The 21228-nt window shown below is 42.2% G+C and overlaps 1 protein-coding gene across 3 annotated transcripts; it reads left to right on the top strand.

Moving 5' to 3' along the window:
• The first annotated feature begins 59 nt into the window (after positions 1–59).
• MRPL21 (mitochondrial ribosomal protein L21) lies at positions 60–19425 on the top strand. Of its 3 annotated transcripts, none has more exons than XM_081012709.1 (7): positions 60–172; positions 4912–4972; positions 13611–13696; positions 14957–15120; positions 18099–18151; positions 18694–18797; positions 19263–19425. In XM_081012709.1, the coding sequence occupies exons 1-7, from the start codon at positions 112–114 to the stop codon at positions 19325–19327; spliced, it is 594 nt and encodes a 197-aa protein (XP_080868835.1). In that variant the 5' UTR covers positions 60–111; the 3' UTR covers positions 19328–19425. The 3 variants fall into 3 exon arrangements, with proteins under 3 accessions (XP_080868835.1, XP_080868834.1, XP_080868833.1); XM_081012708.1 differs by having other exon boundaries at positions 100–232; XM_081012707.1 differs by lacking the exons at positions 60–172; positions 13611–13696; positions 14957–15120; ... (1 more) ...; positions 18694–18797; positions 19263–19425 and adding exons at positions 1955–2975; positions 6347–8026.
• Positions 19426–21228: the final 1803 nt, after the last annotated feature.

The raw sequence follows: 21228 nt of genomic DNA, 5'->3' as shown, positions 1-21228 counted from the left end.
TCTGTTTCCCGACGGCCCTGCTGCGTCGCTGCTCCGGTCCCCCGTCCCCCACACGGCGCTGTATTTCCGGTTCCGCTGGGGCGGCAAAGAAAAAGGGAAGGAGCGGAGGGAATGGCCGCCGCGTGTGCACTTGCGTACCGGCGCCTTGTCAGCCGGGCGGGAACGCGGGCAGGTGAGGTCGCCTTCCATGCAGGTTCTTTCCAGCTCCTATTCCGGGACGGCAGTCTCCGTTGTAAGAAGGGGCGGGGGCTCTTCTTCCTGTTTGCAACCTCTTCCTAGTTCTTTCCCTGCCTGGCTTCTAAAGTGCCATTTACCGCCTTCCCTAAATTGCCTGAGTCCCTTTCTGTTGTTACGTTTTCCCCATGAGCTCATCCAGTTGCTTCCGTTGATAATTTTTAAGAGAGAACCAGCCCTAACCTTCACCGTTCCTTACTAAAACAGTTCCGTTCTCAGTCCTCGCATCTTTCTGACCTTACTGGGTGTCTGTAGGCGTTTTCCAACGTGTGCGTTCCATTGTCTCTCTTAGTTGGGCTTGAGGGTTGTATTATTATTATGACTTCATCATTGCTCACAACGATAGTGTAATTCCTGTTCTGTAAGGCAGATACAATAGGGCAGCTATTAAGGAGCTAGGTAAGGTCATTTATCCATCCTGTTATAATAGTAATTCAAACAGTTATTGGTTTTATTTTTCTGTTTCACTCTAACCTGGATGTTTTAAAACTTTCCACTCTCAGCTTAATTGAAAATGCATTGTGTATAATTCTTACTGCATATTGAAGAATAAGAGGCCTTGAGTGGTTAAACTAAAAATCATAGGAAAAAGTGTGTTTTTATTTTTAAGATACTTAATAATTTTCTTTAAAACCTGAGGAATCAACCTTTGCAAACAAAAGTACCCTACTAACACAAACTACAGCAGAAGAATAAAAATATTAATAGTGATGTTATAATTGAAGATCTTTTGTGTTACTTCAATTTTTTTTTATTAGTGTTTGAGGGAACACCTAGTGAATTGAAGTGTTAAGCATGCTGACTGATAGAAACAAATGATTCTAGGATTTATACAATATAAAAATTGTATAATTTATACAATATATTTATACAATATAAACAATATAAAGAAGGTTCTAGAAGACCAGCTGCAGGTGTTTCTAGAGTTCAGTGATTATCTGGATCCATTTCAGTGAGGGTTCAGGCCTGGTTTGTGCACTTGGTCACCTTTATTAAGAGAGGAGCAGGTGGAATACAACCCTGTTACTCCAGCTTGCCCTTCAAGTGGCTTTTGTTGCTGTTGACTATGGACCAATTACTCAGGGTGGTTATTAGAGACACTGTATTACAGTGGTTCATTCCTACCAGCATGGTGGAGTCCAGAGAGCAGCATAGGGGAAGGCTTTCTAGCTCACTATTACTTGTGCTACGGAGTTCTGTAGGGTGTTATTTTAAGAACCATCATTGGGCATTTTGGAGAGTGATGCCAGCAATATGCCCAAGTGACTTTTGTGGCTAGGAGTGCCTTTTACCAGCTTCATCTGGTATGCCAGTTATAGATTGTTGTCCTTTCCTCAGTCACCCCAGAAGTAATGCAATAATTAATTACAAGCATTTTTATACTGCCATTCAATCATATTGCCAGGATAGATTGCAAGAATGAAATAATAAAAATTTCAATCCAAATGAAACCTAATAAACTAAAAGGTCACAAGATCATAAAAGCAGCATAAAACAGTCCTCAAGTTAAACCATTGTGCCCAGCTTATTTCTCTTTTTTCTATAAATAATTTTTATTAACCGACCAAATCAAATCACATCACATAAATTCCAAATTACAAAGCCGAATTTTAAATTTTTGTGGGGGGTACCCATATTTCAAGTTCCAGCTTATTTGCCCAGCTTATTTCTCAGGTCATAATGATTAGGTGAAAGTCACTGTTCTAGAAAATACCACTGGTTTAAGCTGGTTCTGTTATCTCTGTCAAGGTCATAATAGTGAGGCCAGAAGTAGCCTGGGTTTCATTCTCTCTCATTCTGTCTCTTTTTACAACTGATGTGGTGTTCTGTATATAGAGTTAAGGTTTAGTCTTTTGATAAAATATTGTCAGTTTAAGTTAAGTCTGCTACAACTGGATTTCTTACGGACAGTGCCAATCCTGAATGTATTGGATTTGTGACCATTCTGCTCATTTGCCTTCAGTAGCAGTAAAGCTCTGCTGGATGAAATGCCTACTGTCTATTTTTTAGGAATCCTACAACTATACAATGGAATCTACTCTGGATCAGTATTGAGTACAATTTCAATGACATCTCTTCAGCTTCCCTGTTCTCCTGCATCTGCTGGTGGAATCCCACTCCAAATCCATGTCTGCCGGTTTGCACTATCATATGCATCTCCGTAATGTTACTTAATACCTCATACAGGAGGAGACCTAGCATGGCAGGCATGTGGGAGAAAGAATGAAGAGGCCCATGTCCACTTGAGAGCCCACCATTGCTGATTCCAGCCTCTCTTCTTAGTTCCACCCCCTCCCCTTTTTGTAGCCTGCCACAATAGGCTGGGTACCACTACCCATCCCTCCTGCTGCTCATTGTGACACTGGACACAGCTCCCCCCCAGCCCCCTGTTTAGTTTGCAAAGCAGACAGCCAAGTGGTGTACGTAGACCCAGATGACCCCTCAAATTCTGGTGTTGGCCCAAGCTCTGTAAAGGAGCAAAATATTCCAGCATGCTGTTGAACAAGGCTTAAATCTAAGCAGATGTAGCAGGGGGCATCACACACATATTGCATTTAAAACATGCATGCTTATGAACTCAGAAAGTTAGAGGAGGATGGTAAAATTAAAATTTGAACCAGCCCAGCATTTTCCACATAATAATTTGTGAACCCTCTCTATGCCTCTAAACTACAATTCTCATGCACCAGAGTCTGAATAACCAAGGAAACTTATAGCCTGGAAGGTCTACTGGAATCAGAGTAAGTTATAGAGTAAGAAAGATTAGGATTGTGCTTTTAAGTCTGTATCTGTTCACCTAATTCTTAACGTGGTTCCAAGCGTAAGATCAGCAAGAGCTTCTTGGATTCTCCTGTGTGCTCAAAGTGTAGTGACAAAATTATAGGAATTTTTGTGCTACTACAAAAAGCCAAGAACCCACTGGCTATGAAATTTATTGCATGTATAAAAGTTTGGTAAGTATGCCATCAAATAAGCAGCCAGAATTCCATAAATAAGGTCACCACTGGTAACCAGAGATTTAATTCTGGCAAATAGCAGGGAAATCCTGCTGTATATTGCACTGCAGGAATGATGTATCTTTTGAAAGCTGCTGCTAACACAGGGAAGTGGAGAGTAACTTCTTCAAAATGCTGCAATGAACCATTAATGTCATGGGTTTAAACAGAGGGGCTGCTTTGTGCACATATGCATTCAGACACACACAGCTGCTTTTCCCCTTTGGAAAAAAATCTCCTTCACAGAGTAGCAGGTTCAAAAGGGATCCTCTCAAATGCAGTGAAAGCACTGAACCTCAGTGATTAATTAGGAGCAGTGGTGGGATCTGGAAACCTGTGAAAGCTGATTTCTTCCAGTTGCATCCCCACCTCCACATTGGACCCTCTAGGGCAGCGTGCAGTGCAATCGACCCCCAGGAGCAGCTTGTCAGAGAGTAAAAGGGGCTGCAGTAGGAATGAGGAGCCATTATAGTATGAGTGCAACCATTTGTGTATTTCACAATCCAAACCACTGGTTGGCTGCCAAGCAGATTGAAAATTTCTGGAGCCTTATCCCCAGGTGGCAGGATTTTAGATCATTAAGAAGGAAAGGACTCTGGCAATAACTGCAAATTTGGGTTTTTCTGCTTGTAATCAAATGTAAAATGTGCTGATTAGGCTATGGATACTTCATGGACTCTTAAAGCCTAATCCTGTGCAGAGTTAGAAGTGCCCAACTCCTTTTGACTTCAGTGATATTAGACATGCCAAGTCTTCATTGGGTTGAGCCCCCAAGACTAGAACCAGAAGGAAAAGGGGTCTCCAAGGTTTCACTCAAGCAGCTGCTTAAAGGAACTGCTGAAAGTAACTTCCCTCATTAAATAGTCCACATTTTCATGTTCAACCCCTGTAAATAATTACTTAGCGCAGGTTGTTTTTTCCTTGCAAGGAAAGTAAGTCGAGTGCTATGACTGCAAAATGTGATTAAACTAATAAGCTGTTAAGAATAGCTGCTTCCAAGAATGGATTTTGACTAATCTTGCCATTAATTTGGTCAGGTTAATGGTCATCATTTTTACTCTGCTCTCATTATTTCTGAGGCTTGCTGTCTGCAGTAGAAGGAGTTATGTTTAAACTATTTTTAATTTGATATTTTCCAGCTCACTTAATCTAGAAAAGCTAGCATTGGAGTGCTGGAGCCAAACTCACGAGGTGGTGGCCTCATATGCCTTCAGGCCAAGTCTCAGGATATTGCCTCATGAAGGCACATGAGGCTGCTACTTTCCTAAAGCTGATCAGGCCTGTGTCTGGTCAGGGCTTGAATGGGAGACCAGCTGGGAACAACCTGTACACCACCTTGGCTTCCATTTTGGAAGAAAGGTGAGATATAAGTGTAATCAGACAAATAAATCTCTGCAAGATTTCCTTGAGCCCACTTCTGTTTCACCAGGTCTTTAATACTGAAGGACTACAGGGACCTTTTGAGGCTGAATCTTGGTGCCTATTAATATTTTTGCTGTTAAGAAAAAAATACCCCATTAAAGATCTTAAAGAAAGGGAACATTCGCATCCCAACTTTCTTTGACACAACAGCCATTCCCACTATTTATGGAAATGGCACAGCTTCATTGCTTATTAAAAGCAGGTTCAGGTGTGAATCTAGTGTGATTCCTTTGTTTCTAATTCCGTCTTTCTCTTTCAGCCTCTCTGCTATGGTCTGCAGCTCGGAATCAAAGTTCACAAAACACCTCATCACAGCAAAGGTAAGATCTGTTTGTGGCAGAACATGCGTCATCTTTCACCTCTAGGATCCTGATCTTCCTCTGTTATAATTATTTTTATAGCATTTTTACTCTGCTCTTCATCTGAAAAGGCTCCTCAAGCTGCTTACAGATATTAATAAGGCAATCCCTGCTCTCAGGCTTACAGTGTAAAAGATCATAGAATTGTAGAGTTGGAAGGAACCCCAAAGGTCCTCTAGTCCAACCTCCTGCAATGCAGGAATCTCAACAAATCATATGTATCCGATGGCCATCCAACCTCTGCTTAAAAACCTCCAAGGAAGGAGAGTCCACAACCTCCCTAGGGAGACAGTTCCTCTGTCAGACAGCTCTTATAACACGAAAGGAAAAGGGATACGGAGGGTAAGAGGGATGGAAAGCAAACACTGGCATTAGATCTTAGTTACAGAGTTATTGTAATGATCAGCTGGAATGGAAATAGTTCAAGGAGAAGGCAAGGCAAGCATTGTTCTCTCAGCTGAATGCATAGAGTGGCTCTCTTTCTCTTCTCTCCCTCTGCTGTGGCATGATGGAATGTTGCTGCAAGATGGGGGAATGTTGAGGCGAAAGGGAAGGCCTGATGGAGCTGGCTACTCTGAAGAATTGATAGTTGGAGATTTCAGCAGAGACTCACCCCCCCCCCAATCTATCCTTCTGCTTTAAAAACAGAGTTACCATGTTAGACCTAGGACCTACTAGAAAAACACTGCATCATAAGGGTGCAGTTTCAGGAATCTCATGTGCATGCATGTTAGTGCCACACTGGAACTTTAGGAATAAGTTCCCCCAAACCTCCTTTTGGGGGAGAGAGCTACACAAAACAAGATAAGTGTTAAAGGAGAACTGTGACGCATGCGGAAACTCCATGCTGGTATGCCTCTTCTTGGGTGGCATAGGCCATGCTGTTCCTTGGCCTGTCATGAGGACAATCAAAAAAACAAAACACTGGATTCACCACCAGCACTGCATAGTTTGCAAGATTTGTATGTGCATTTTCAAGGCTTGGGTGTACACACTGAATGTGTCATACCTGAAAAACACCTCTTGCGAGAGCAGCCCTGGGAAGTGTGCTCTAGTAGAGGCAACACAAAGGAATTTCATTTAATATTTCCCATCATCCTCAGCTTGGCTCTGTGCCCTGGTTCTTCTTGAGCAAGAGGCCTTCATCAGTTTTCCATGAATTCTTCCCTTCTCCTTATCAGACTCTTGTATAAAGAGAACTGTCAAGGTAGGGAAAGATACTCCACCTCGTAATAATCCTAATTGTTTTAGCTAACCTCTTGGCTGAAAGATAGAAAATTAATATTGGTGTCCTTGCTTCTTAGCCTAATCATGTTTCTTCCTACTTTAATGCAGTTCTAAAGAGTAACAGGAAATACACCCTAACTCCTCGAGATTTTGAACTTGCTCGCAGCTTCGGAGTACCTGGTATAAAAGAGACAACTCCAAAAAAAGTTACAGTGCTCCAAAGCATCACCAGTTGCATAAAGCTGCTTTAGAGAGAGCATTCATGATCATCATTATCACATTACAAAATTGGCTGGCAGCTAAGCGGTGAACAGCACACGGAGATAAGGGGGAAAGCAAGTACTCTGCAGCCTGTGCCTCTCCCATCCCTGTGCATCATGAGTTCAACTAGTACAGAATGTAATGCAACCAAGGACAGGAAGAGCAAGAGGGGCAGTCGCAACACCTCAGCAAGACCCCGTAATGCTCTGGACCAGATGATGGGGGGAACTGCTTCTGAACCCTGTATCCCCTCCTCTTCCTCCTCTTTGCCTTCTACTTCCTCCCTGGCCTTACCTTTACAAACTGCCCTTGCTGGCTCCCCTCCTAATGCAGGCCCGAGTTTTATGGAACAAACTACTCCTTTAAGTGATAGCAAAGGAACTGAGCATCAGGACATTCAGAGAAAGTACTGTGGAGGCAAGACTCACTCTATGCAAACTCGTAATCAAAGGAAAATAGCTGCTGCAGCTGCACAAGTAGAGCCACTCAGACTTGATGATAGAAGTGTTGATGAGGAAGTAGTTGACCTCACTTGCGAAACTTCAGAACCTATAGTTGTTGATCTTACACATAACGATTCTGTTGTGGTTGTTGGAGAGAGTGGACAGCAGCCCAATAGAGAGTTCAGACGTCAACCATTGTCTGACAGTCTTATATTAAGTAGTGATGATGATGATGATAGTGGGCACACAGAGAGTGATGCTCTTGCCACTAGAGAGCTGCCCAGAGAAGTGGGAAGGAATGAATTTGCAAGTTCAAGATCCTCAGGCACTGTGTGTTGTCCAATTTGCATAGAGAGCTATGCAGAAATTGTGCAAAGCGGACGGCTTATAGTGTCAACAAAATGTGGCCACATCTTCTGTAGTCTGTGCCTCAGCAATGCTCTTGGGCATTCAAACTTTTGCCCAACTTGTAGAAGGGAACTCACTCAAAAGGAGTATCATCCAATTTATATATGAAGACCTGGGTGTTTCTGAACACAGTCTAATGCGGCCTTCATAAACATGAGTGAACTCCAAAGAACACACAAAGTATATATGACTTATATATGACAGTTAGCAATTTCACTTTTTTGCAGTTGACCTCCTTATGGTCCAGTTGTACTGTTTAAGCTTCATTTTGCTTTAAGGTTTTTGCAGCTCACATTTTTTGAGGTCTGTAGAAGTTTGAAGAACAGCTTGAAGGATATGTCTGCTGTTGCCACGTTGCTTTGTGCAGATATCTCATTTCAGTTCTTCTAGTTCTGTTGCTGCTTTGAGAAAAGATTGTTATCTAGTGAACTCATTTATTCAAGACTAGGCCATTCATAGTCATCTATGATAATACAACCTGCAGCTTCTTTTTGCAATTTGCCTTGTAAAAAACTAAAGCCAGTCTGTTCCATATCTACTTGTTTTCTAGTGGTAAACATCTCTTTCTGTTGATGTCGCCCCAATAAAGTTCCATGATCTCATAAACAGATCAAGATTTATAAAACACTGTGGCTCATTTCTAACACCGCATGCATAAATGATTTATTACAAATAACTTTTGGTGGTCCGAGTCTTCTCTTTAATAGAATACAGCCGTAATGTTAGATCTGAACAGCTTTTCCTGTCCAGGCATATGCTTATGGAGGAATTCATAATGGAGTCCGTACCAATGTTGCCACTTGGGGCAGAATCAAATCGATATGAGCTAAACCATTTATGTGAAACACTCCTCAAATGGTTGGAAGAGGATAAAGTAATGATCTGCTTCTCATAAATGGTTTGCCGTGGGAAATCTACATCCATAGGGACATGTTTCAAGCAGCAAGCATGTAAGACTTGAATCGCACATGATAAAATTAACTTGAGTTGTGGTAACTCACTTTCTTAGCCCTGTTATGTATTCATAGTAGAACTATGAATGGCTTGACATGTTGAACTTTTAGTTGCTGCTGTACTAATAGGTCAAATTGCTTTAAAATGTTTTATGTTGCTAACTCTTAAATTAAAGGCTTTCTCTTCAATGTATGCCACCCAATCTTCAGTTGGTAGAAAACATGGGATGTCCAGCATCTCATCAGGCCTTAATCTGCAAGGTATATGGGCTGCTGTGAGTCTCATAATATTTTTTTCCATGTTTCTTCTTTATTAGATTTTAAAGGAGTCTCATAACATAATGAAACTTCACCCATTACATCTTGGAGAGCCAGTGTTAGGCTTCCAGTTCAGCATTAGATTGAACACCTTTTTAAAAGGGGATGTTTCCTTAGTCTCCCTGCAGCCTACTGTAGGGGCCTAGCTGCACCCACCCCATATTAGACTTGCACATAGCCTGTCAATCATGTGGAATTGTTAGGACTTCCACAGATGGAATTGTCTCCCTGAACGTGGGCTATGGGGATCAAATACTCTCTGCAAATGCATCTGATGTTACCAAAACCTAGATGCAGCCACCAGCTTTTGAATGGAGGTTAAGTAGAGTGCTAAGTGGACTGTCACTTGCATTCATCCCTACCATCACAGCTTCTGTTCTGTTTGCACGGGCACTCTTATTAAAGAACAAATTACACTTTGCCCAGGGACAGACCTTGGTAATCTGGTGCCTTGGGGGGGGGGGTCAAAAATTTGACACACACCCTTCCCTCGTGGTGCCTTCTGAAAGCCAGGTAAGGGAGGCATCAGGCTTTGGGAAGGATGCGCAAAGCTCTGGCAGGCTCCTAGAGCTCTCCCATCTCATTTCCAAAGCTGGGAAAGTGCTAACTAGGCTTTGGGAAGGAGGCAGGGAGACTCCCTTTTGGCCCCCACATCTTGTGCAGGGGAACTGGTTCACTGCCCTTAAATCCAACTCTGCCTCACCAATAAGGCATTTTACCCATTGGAGAAAGTTGCAGAATGTATTTTTGAGGTCACTTATTTGAGTCGTGATGGGAAAAACTGAATTCCTGTGCAGAATCCTTAATGTGCACCAAACTGGAGGGGTACAGCAATCACTACTGTTGGCCGATGCTGTATGGAACCTAACACTTCACCAATCTAGTCTTTGCATAAAAGTTTTAGCAAAATTATGTGTTAGGGTGCCTCAACCCCTTACACAGTTTCCTGAATCCTTGCAGTGAAAGGGTGTGGGGTTTTTTTTGGGGGGGGGGGGAGTGTTATCTAGTGGCAGTTGAAAAACTGCACCCAAGTTAGCAAAATGCAGTAACAAAAACTACATCTCCATAATGGACTGTTCTTGATGGTAGGCAGCAATTGCCATGTGACACCATGACAAGGATAGAAGAATATTTAGCAAGTGAGTCAGAACTTAAAACTATCATATTCAGATGGGTTATTACATGCTGGACAACTCCCCCACAGGACACTACACTATTACTTTTGTGGCATATAAATAAAGCCATAGGCTATGCTAATAACGGATGGAATAATTGACAGAATTTTCTGCTAGGTTTTGTGACCTCTGCCATTTCTCAAGGACAAGGTCACAGACATCTGAATACAATTTACCCACATTTAAAAATGAGTTCTTAAAGGACTGTCAGTTTTTATGTGTGGTTTTCATTTGGTGATATATATATAATTAATGTTTGTGAGGTGCCCCCCCCCCCCTTCGGTATTCATAAAAGAATTTTATTTTTGCAGCAAAAAAGTAATCTGAGTACTCCAGTAGTCTTTTAAGGGCATGGCAATTAAATTATGCTACTCTAATTTCTTTCAAATACTAATTCTTTAGCATTCCTAATATTAATTAACCCCCTCTTTTTATTGTATTGCTCATTTTTCATTTTTGCCCACTGGAGGTACCTTAGCAGAAGCAGCTCAAGACCCATAAGCGGTTCATGCGTAGGGAAAAATATTCTGTTTCCTGCTTAGGCTTATTATTAGCAGGTGAAATCTTTAGACCAGATTTCTTAACTGGCATTGTTCTCTGCCATCTTTAGCAATATGTGTTCTTGGGTTCTTGCTCCTCATGAGTTCTGAAACTTTTGATCTACAGAACCAAACAATACAGTTCCAAAGTTTTGAAGGTAGTACTTATTTATATGGAGTTGCTGATTTTCAGAGTTTGTGTGAACCTGCAGGAATTCACGCCATCTGACAGAATACTGATGGATAGAAAAGGGAATGCATATTTGAGTTGTCATTCGTCAGTTTTATGCCAGCAGCCTAGGGTCTCTTGCCAGGCATTGCATCTCCAGAAAATGTGTGCTGTCAAAAGCTGTCACTATACTAGAATTTTTAGGTAAGCTAAAGTGCAGCTAGTTTCTGGGAAAGCCAATTCAGCTTGGAAACTGACTGCCAGTTGCCTAGGTAGTTTGAGCAGTTGTTATTTATTTGACACCTGCCCTTCAACATGAGGTTCCAGGGTGTGGGTTACAATAATTTAAAATACAATATTAAACACCATTAAAACACATCATGATCAAAAGAATATGGAAGATGCTATGAAATTTCCTTATTAAGAGTGAGCACCCTTGGAGAAATTTATTGTACTGACATAGGGACGCAGCATTCTTTCTGAATGTGTGTGACGACTCTTCGCAGGAGTACAGCTTACAGTGTTAAGGGGGAAGCCATATAGAGAAGGGAGGAGGTATATGCAAATATGTGACAGGTGTCTAACCTCTAGATTTCACTGCATGAACTGTATAATGTCTTAGGTAAGTCAAGAGATGGCTTAATCCTGTCTTCCAAAAACCAGTACATGACTGCCTGCAGAGCCTTCCTCAGCCAGCTCCATAGATGGGTTTACAGTCAGTGGCTGTTCAAGATAATGCTGGCCTCCCTTTTTACTTGCTCCTAGCTCCTAGCTCCTAGCCAGGTAACCAGTTAATATTCTATTATTCACACAAAAATCTTTAGCATCACAGGGCAGGTGTATCTGGTACTGAACACTTCTTGCCTTAACAGATTAAAAAACAACACAACAGCTCTTTGTATTCAATGTTCCCTGTTTTGTTACTCTACTCTAAATTCCCTTGCTTAGTTAATCTAGTTCACTTTTCTGCATAAACAAAAAAACACTTTGCATCTTAAACAAAAATCCCATCAGGATCCCAATAGTAACCAGTTTTGAAAGGGGTGACCCAAACCCAATGAATCTATTTTTGCTGGTGCTAGAAAGCATTACTGAACTCCATTAATCATGGTGAGTGCAAGGGTGTGCATAAATTATGTTGTAATCCATGCATTCACCATTGACTTTCTGACTTACGGTTATAAGATGCATGTGGCCATTGCTTCATTTCTCCCACTTGGCTCCACTCCTGGCACAAGTAGGTTAAACCAAACCTGGAAGCTTTGTTTTCCCCATTACATCTGAACTAGGGCTCATGCTTTGTTGCTCCCTAAAAAGCCACAGTCAGCAGGCCAACCATAAGCAGTGACTTAAGATTGGCAGGCAATTGTTGCTTATTAGAAAGTATAAGGCCACAGTCCCTGGTTCAGACATGGTGTGGTGCCAAGGTCGTCTGCTTTGTTTTTCCTGCTTGCTCCAATAGAGAACAGAATGAGGAGCAATTGGGCAGCATGTACTACATAATACATTATGAAATTACCCATAATGACCACTGTATGGTTACAGTGTCTAGGAAGCTGCTTTGTATGCAATCAATCACAGTCTTAACTTAGACTAATCAGCATAATAACAAATCACCATTTAGTAGGGAATGCATGTTTTAATGCTCCCTAATGGCAAATTCCTTGCTTGTAGAAATACTTTTTAAAAGGGAGGTACCAGGGTGTAGCCTGAGATAATCCTATCTGAATGGCATGTACTATGGTCCTACCCCGTTAATTCTTCTGGTTCTACTTCTCCCAACAATCTTGTTTCCTTCATAATCAGAAATTTTATTTATCCCTCTCTTTCATCATAAATAGATTTTAGGTGAGGTGAGGCCTTTCCAAATTGAGGTGGGGTTATAGCAGGTATGGGGAACTGTTGGCCCTCCAGATGTTGCTGAACAACAAGTCCCATCAGCCCCTGCAAACATGGCCAGTAGCAAGGAATGATGGGGGTTGTAGTTCAGTAACACCTGAGTGGAAGGGGCAAAGCTTCCCCAGACCTGCTCTATAGCACATGTTCTTGTTCCAAGTAGTGATAGCTGGTCCCCATTGGGGCTGGACACAGAGACCAACCGTAGGTGGAGCCAGAGCCAATGACAGGCAGAGCCAACTAATTCTAGTGTTGTCCCCATCCTCCTCTCTGCTGAGTTTTTCAAGGGCACAACTGAGACTAAGGAGAAGGAAGCTGACAGGCAGTGCTACCCTCTGGACTTTTTGTAAGTAAGAAAGCAGGTAGGGTGAGGGCTGGCTGTGAGTAGACCCAAGTAAGTGAGGCAGCTCCCCAGTTGTCCTAATAGACCAACCTCTGCTGGTTCCAAGTTTCCAGTGGAATTGTAGCACTTATGCATTGATTTCTGATAATTTGCAAAATAACTGGCTTACACCTGCATGTTTCCAAATTCCAATTCCATGGACACATGCCTCAGGTAAGAAGATCTCCCTGCTGGGTAAGACCAAAGGCCTACCTAGCCCAGCATGCTTTTCTCACAGGGGTCAATTGAAGCAAAGCCTATGGGAAGTCCACAAGCAAGACATGAGTTCATTAGCACTCTCCTGTTTCATGATCCTCATTCACTTGTTCTGCACAGCCAACATTTTGCCATCAGGGCCGTTTGCACCACCAGTTTTTTTGAAAAGGAAAATGCCTCTGGTTTCACACCAACACAAGCTTTGGATCTCCATACCTCAGGTCTCACTTCGTCATTGCTTCTTATACCCAACTTCCCCATCACGTACTGAATCTTTTTGGCTGAACTCCTCTTACTGATTCCTGACTTTTGGGAGCAGCCGTGAAATTGGCTGGATGGACATAAAACTGACGTCTATTTCATATAAAGATTCCGTAACAAGACAGAACCTATCTCTAGTTGTGGTTCTCACTGTTAAAAGATATGAGGGAAATAGTTTTGGAAAACAAGATGACAAGGACTCTTGGGCTAAGTTTGTTTTTGTTTTATCTGTACGGTATTGTTTCCAAGAGAAAGCCATTTTCTTTCTTATTTAGGGACGATATTTGAAATACCCTTATAGGCTCAAGTGCTTGGCTATTACATTCATAAAAGTATATTCTTATTTCGCAGACTCCTTCCAAAAACATCCTTAACTTCTCCCCCATATCCTGAAATCAAACTCCCTGATCCTCTAGAAGAGACAGAACACCACAGAGGTAAATACACCTAGCTGTTCAAAGGCAAAGGGTATGGCTGTACCTATTTGCTGTATTTGTTTTGTTTTGATTTCTCGTTGTCTTCATTTTTTTCTGTTTTGCATCTTTACAGTTTGCATGCCTAAAGAGCATTGGCTTTAAGAAAAATTGAAGCCAAGCAATGCAGCGTCAGGGACTGGCAAGGGTCCGAGGAGTGTGTGGCGGAGGCCGTGGGGCCAGAGTCAGATCCAGTGGAAGAGGGCAGTGATTTATGAGAGTTGGTGCCTCCTGCAAGGCAGGAGCTGGAAGAATGGGGAGAGTCCAAGCAGTCACAGATAGGGAGGAGGTGCAGGATGTGGGGAAAGAGCCAGGGCTGGAGGAAGAGCAGAATCCCCTCTGTCTTCCTCTCCATTGTCCTCCAGCACCAGGAGGGGCTTGCAGAGGTAGGCAAAGCAACAACTTCCATGTAGGAGAAGCCACAGGTTGCTTGCATGCATCCCATCAGGCGAGGGTACTTAAGTTTGGGTGAAGGCATGGTCACACTGTTGCTCCAACAGTCCTGCTCTGAGCACAAGTCTGGGGAGGGATGCCAGCTACTTAGTCGCCAGAAGCGTGTGTGCATGCTTTGCGCACCTTAGGAGCTACTGCAAGTGTGTGTTTTGTCAAGAAAGAATTAAACTCCCAGCCACCTGTCCTCTTCGGGCTGGGTTGTGCTCAGGACATGCAGTAAGAGATAAAAGAGCATGGGGACTGCCTTACACAAAGTAAGACCATTGGTCCATCTAGCTCAGTTTTGTCTACAGCAGGGTTTCCCAAACTTGGGTCACCACCTGTTTGCACTCCAATGTCCATCATCCCTGACCACTGGTCCTGCTAGCTAGGGATGATGGGAGTTGTAGTAAGCAATTGGGGCAGAAGGAATGGAAGTATAGAGAATATGACGATGAAGTTCATAACATGTGGGTGGCAATGGCTATTATAAGGCATGATTATTGATGAAATGGACAACAAAATAAATGTTCGGCCCTGGAACTGCTCATTGGAGACCAGAGTAGCCACTGAGTATACAAAAGGTTTAACTTCAGTGAATCTTCAGAACCACTCACTGCAACTTAGGCCTTAGAACTAGTTTTTGTAGTTGTTGAACAATGAGGACTGTGACGTGGATTAGTATGTTATTGTGAAAGAACTATTTGCTTTATCGACAGTTGGTATCACACACACACATACACACACAAAATTCCCACCTCATTTATTCACTAACTTACCATTTTTATCCAGAGATTGTTCAAAAAGTAAATGAACTAATTGCCACGGGACAATATGGAAGACTGTTTGCAGTTGTTCACTTTGCCAGCAGACAGTGGAAAGTAACCAGCGAAGACTTGATTTTACTTAATAATGATATACCAGCTGAATGTGGAGACAGAATCCGAATGGAAAAGGTAAGCTTTATATTAGCAATTGCTTTATCCTCCTGTATCAGACATATTTCATTGGTGTCCTCATTTTTTGAAGTGATTGGATTCCCTCTGTTATTAGATGGGTGTCAAATAGGATGTTAAATATCGTATCACTAAGAATGTTTGGGCTGATTCAGACAAGCAATGGTAATTTTCTCCATCTTTTGCCTGTAAACTTGGGCATGGAGAAAATTTAGTGGGAGCCAGCTGCTTATATGGGGACAAGGGCAGTAATGCCCCTGACTGTAGTAGCTTGAAAAAAACGACAGCTGTGATCCCAGAAATGGCTGCACCTGTCCCCATGTAAGCAAATGATTAACAATAACATTTCTCCATGCACACACAACACTAGTTTGTATGCTCAGCCCATGCTCTGTCTTCACAACGATGAGTTGTCTAGAAATATTAAAGTGGTTAATATTTTGGGTGAACACCCTTGTCTTGTTAGTGCTTTGATTCTTACTTTCATCTATTCTTGTACAAGCTGGTTGACCTTCATAGGCTTCTTTAACCTGTTGCTATGGAGGGAGGGATGTTGCTTTTAACTAATTAGTGCTTCGCAGGCATTGGCATCTTGGAAATTATATGGAAAGCCAAATTTCAGATTCAGGGTTTCCGATCCCCAGAATTAAATTTACGATGGTACTAGAAAATCACACACACACCATTTGTATTTTTGGAATTAGTATCATCTTGCTCTTCTCTTTCCATATTAGCACTTTACAAGCATTAATGCTACGTAGTAAACTTTATGAGTCTCTCTTATGCTCACTGAAAAGAGATGCTGGAATTCTTATTACTAGGAAATGACCTAGTATAGAATAGAATTCTAGCCACAGATCTTTGATTTTACTTTCATTATTTTTTTGGAGGAGGGGAAAACCAAATATACCGTGAACTTTCATGCAGACCAGAGGGGTTCATTTGCCTAATTCAAACCAAACCAGTCCAATGTCATTCTCTTAGATACTGTTCATAAGCATGCTACCCATGAGCATGTTTTGAGACTGCTAACACTGGCCTGCTTTGTTGCTGTCCAGATATGGCACACTTACATGTTGACAAATGGGATATAATTTGGAATACGATAGTTGGATTAAGCTCTGGAATAAAGATATGAAGTTCACTGCTTGTGTTGCCTTAAGAGAAAACATGGAAAAAATGATGTACAGATGGTACATCACCCCTGTAAAATTAGGAAAAATCTATAAGAATGGAGATAAAATGTGCTGGAGGTGTAAAAACAAGGAAGGTAGTTTTTACCACATGTGGTGGACTTGTGAAAAAATCAAGAACTTCTGGGAGCTCATTTATAATGAACTAAAAAAAATGTTTAAATATACTTTTGTTAAAAAACCTGAAAACTTTCTTCTGGGAATGATTGGCAATGAAATTAAGAAAGAGGACCAGACCTTATTCCAGTACGCAACAACAGCTGCTAGAATTTTAATCGCCCAAAATTGGAAATCAATCAATATCCCAACGGTAAGAGATTGGCAAAGTAAATTGTTTGAATATTCAGAATTGGCAAAATTAACACAAAAAATTAGAGACCAGAAAGAAACAAAGTTTATTAAAGAATGGAATAAATTCATAACCTATATTGAAGTAGATTTAAAAAATCCAAAGATCACAGTAGGCTTAATATAACCCTTCGGCCTACAAAAGTTTTAAAGAAAAACTGTGGGGAAAAATGTATTACATAACCCAAAACTGAGATGGAGGGAAGTCAATAATTTACATGTTTGTCTTTGTTTTGTTTCGTTTTTTTTCTTCTTATAATTAAGTTTTGTTGTTCTTATTATTGTTTTTTTTTCCGTGAAGAATTTATTTTCTGTACATATGTGTGTGTATGTGTGTATGAAAATTAATAAAGAGAAATTAAAAAAAAAACATGTTGACAAATGCACCTGCTCTGATTTGTAAGCAAGACTGGCATTCACATGGAAATTATGGGGGGTGGGGGTGGAGTATCCTTCAGTATCTAACCTAATCCACTTTTAACACTAACACAGCCTGTTTAATCAAAATACCCCAAGTTGTCATGAAATGAAGTTGTGTTTAGTTCATCAGCATGTATATTCTAGTCAGGTGCCCTGTTATGGAATAATTTAGCAAGAGAAAAATACTTCCCACAAACCCAGTTCTCTGGTTTCATTTCAGAGAGGCCTCCCTGGGGATTGTGCTCCTTTCAACCACATGCCACATCCATATGTGAAACGGATCAGGTGTTTGCAGAAAGCTGACAGCTGGGAGTGCTAAAATTTAGATCGGGGTGAAAAAGTCAGGCTTTCATGTTTAAGCCTCCAGTAACTCCTGACCACAATCCTGTCAGGATATAGCACCGAACTAGAACTTGAGAAGTTCCCAATTATCAGCTGTGTGCAGCATCACAATGCTTCACTGGCTTGTTAGAGTTGTGGGCAAATGTTTTTAAAAGGCAGTTAAACACACGATATTGAAGTTCCCTGCATTGGGGTGCAGCTACCTGCTTTCTTGAGGTTACCAGCTCTGAACCCCAATAGCTGTTGCAGATCTGTGAGTTTTCAGTGGTGGAGCAACCACTGGAAAACTTTACCCTCTCCTTTTGCAATGTGTGGCTCTTCCTACAGCAGCTAAAGAAATCACTTCATGTGCGAAAACAGCTATTCTGTTACTTTTCCCTCCTGTCTCACCATTTCACAAAAGCTAATGATGTTGTCTTTTGCTCGAAGTGAAGAGGGATCTTAGTGTATACCCTAGGTTGGGGCCAAAAACACAGTTCTCACCAAAGACAGTATTTATTGGTTAGGCTAGGGCCTGCTTCTCCTCTGTGTTACCCTTCCTTAGTCAGCTATAAGCTGACTAAGAAAACTTCATTACAAATGTAAAGCTCCTTTCCCCCCAAGTACGTTGACAACATTCTGATGGTGTTATGACAGTCGTGTGGTGACAGATGTGAATTATTTAATCTTGTCCAGGTATTGCTGGTTGGTGCAGATGACTTCACCCTGCTGGGAAAGCCACTGCTGGGGTAAGGCATACTTTAGAATAATTCTCTCTTGAGGTCAGCTGCCACCTTTATTAAAATGTTTTCAGACAGCTGCAATTAGGGCAATAATAACAACAGAACCCACAATAAAAACCCCTAAACAATACCCCAACCAAGAGTTCAGCTGCTTCAGCTTTTGTAGTTGGAGTCAGTCAGGGCTCCGCCCTCCCAGGCTGGGTGGAAAAGGCCTGCAAGGCAAGGAGCAGGTCTTCCAGGACTCACAGCCAAGATGGTCTTGTAATGGTGGGGGAGGCAATTGTTAAATGTTTGGGGCCACTGTGACACATGGTATTCTCCCCACCCTGATTTTGGGTTCTTTTGCATGTGACAAAAGCAACCGTAAACAGCTCCAAACATAATTATGCCTGGGACCCATTCTGTGATGTGAAAAAAACTAGAGATGTAGCCCAAAATGGACCCATAGCCTTCATGTCTGCTTTTTTTTCTTTTCTTTTCTCTTTCTACTTTACCAGCCTCCGTTTGATTAGAATAAAATGTACAATGTTTTCCTCTTTACTATAAAGGAAGGATCTAGTCCGTGTGGAGGCAACCGTCATTGAGAAGACAGAGTCTTGGCCAAAAATACGTATGATAATCCGTCGAAAGTCTAATTACAAGAAAAAAACGAGTAAGATGAAAAATATACATAAGCCCTTCTCTATCAAGCTGCAGAATGCTGTGATGGCACCTAAGCTGGTGTTATGTCTAGAATAAAAGAATGCAGTGTCCTATGTGTACATAGAATAGCTAGGGTGGTGTTCCATCAGTTAGAATCCCTTTCTTTTTGCTGGTCAGTTATTCCTGGTTTAGCTTTCACTCTCCAAATCTTGCCTATGAAGCCAAAGATGTTAACAAGCTGAAACATCATCTTTAGGCTAATCTTAATCAGCATGCTTAGTAAGGAACAAATGACAGCTTATTCCTCAGTGCCTCTGGCAGAAACCTTTAAGGTGTATGCGATGAGTGGAAACTGAAACCTGAATAGATTTGAAAGTTCTCTTTGTTTGGGATTATTTGACTCTTTTTGTTAACATACTTAGGTAACTGAACTCCAAGGCTGTTCTCTGATCTGTGTTTTTCCATTCTCTTTCAGTTTTAATTCAGCCACAAACTGTTCTCCGGATAAACAGCATTGAAATTGCTCCTGTTCTGTCATGACGAATTGTTGGGCTTGCAGTTTCAGGGCGATATGAAAACTGAAAAATATTTCAGTTGCATTTTTTTTGTTGTCAATAAAGAAAACTATTATGAAATAACTTTTGTTCAAATATGATTTCTAACTTGATATTGATTGTTGTGAAACTACTGTCTTGTGAAATTGGCGGTTAAGGAGTGATTGACAAGATTTCCCCTTCCCCATCTGAGCTTCACACACACACACACAGAGAGAGAGAGAGAGAGAGAGAGAGAGAAAGAGAGAGATGAGACCCTGCAGCAGCCCAACAGCCATGTGTGGTGGGGTTGACTGATTTGCCTCATGTTGGCTGCCTGAGACTGGTGATGGTTTGATTTTTCCACATGACCCATTTCATGCTAAAACCTCTACCTGTAGTTTAAATATCAGAATGAGTTCCCATAATCATAACATATCAGTGAACTGAAGCAGATGTCTCATTTAAAACAAGCAAACATATTCTTAACTTGTTAACATGGTTGATATTATTTTCTGTGCTGCAACAGTGCAGCCTAATCACCTCTGATTCAGCTCATGCCTCTTGTGCTGCAAAGCAATCTGCGACTCTCCCAGTGTTGTTGCAGCTCCAGCCATCCTGGGCAATGGTCAGAGATTACTGCAACTGGGGTTCAACATCTGGAGGGTCCCAGGTTCTCCATCCCAGCTCTGAAGCTAATGCTGTTGCAGAACACTTGTTAAAAGTAAGTAGTTTTAAAATGTGCCACAGCATATTTTGTCTTGAGATGAAAATTGCTTTTTACTCACTTTGCTAATGCCATAATTGAGACCTCTACTTCAATCCTTCAGTACTTAAGTTTAATGAGCTGGATTAGCAATAGTGTTAGTTTCTTCCATTTCCTGATTCCTGCTGATGAAGAGAACCATTTCCCTCCTTCAGTCCTCTTTAGAGAACTGCAGAAAAACCACTTAGCCAAATACTAATGAACTGTAAGGAGCAGCCAGCATTGTTCCATGGGAGATTAATTCATTGTTTGTCCGATGAGATAGCTGTTGCCACCAATTTTGCAAGAGCACTACATAGTGTCAACCTACTGATCTATTTATTCCTCAGAATGCTTGCATAGCGCAGAACAAAGACCGGCAAATTAGGTAACTGTCAGAGCTGGCTCCAGGTCCCAGCTCACAGAGGACCAACGCTAGCCGGCAGTAATGTACAAAAGTCTTTATTGAAGTACAGTTTCCATTTTCAAGCCGCAGCGCCCCAGCTCTACGTCTAGGGGTTAGATCGGCGAAGCTCCATCTGAGTCTCCGCCCCCTGTACACCAGTTTAAGATTCTAGCCTTACTCCACCTCTTCCGTCTCTCCTTTCTCCTCTGGGTCCTGCTACCCCCCGGGGTCCCTTCCTTCCTGGATTCTTCTGACGCTGACGTTGACCCCCCTGACTCCTCCCCCTCTTTTCGGCGGGCTTTGGGACCTGGCTCCCTATCCGGGCTGCCAACTGCGCCGCCCTCCTGTACATTTGAACTTGGCGCGCGCGCCCAGCCTTCAACCTTCCTCTCGACCGTTTCCTCGCTCCCCGATGGAGGCGTGGCCATTCCTGACTCATGTCCTCCCACTGGCAGTGCGCCGCCTGATCCCGATGCCTGGGACTCCTCCCCCCTACTGCACTCTGGTGTGGACGCTGGTCCTGATTTCCAACTGCTGCTCTCTGAGTCCCCTCTGGCCCCTTCTTCCTGGGGTGTCCCCCTAGGCACCCCCCTTGCTCTGACCATGGGAGCCCCTTTCTGTGAATCTTCCGATTCGCTGGAAAGACTCAGAGACCTCGGACCGCTGTCATCACTAACATTTCCTTCGGACTCCTCCCCCTCGCTCTCTATTTCCTCCCTTTCCTGTGCCTCTGCTCCTGAACCCCTGACATCCATCC

This window comes from Podarcis pityusensis (genome assembly GCF_964106645.2).
Source record: "Podarcis pityusensis genome assembly, chromosome: 1".
Taxonomy (NCBI): domain Eukaryota; kingdom Metazoa; phylum Chordata; class Lepidosauria; order Squamata; family Lacertidae; genus Podarcis; species Podarcis pityusensis.
Note: the sequence above shows the minus strand (reverse complement) of the source record. Positions and strands in the feature narration are given on the sequence as shown.

What these genes read in the sequence shown, in the direction of transcription:
- MRPL21 (XM_081012707.1), top strand. Translation starts at nt 6,616, where the DNA reads ATGAGTTCAACTAGTACAGAATGTAATGCAACCAAGGACAGGAAGAGC.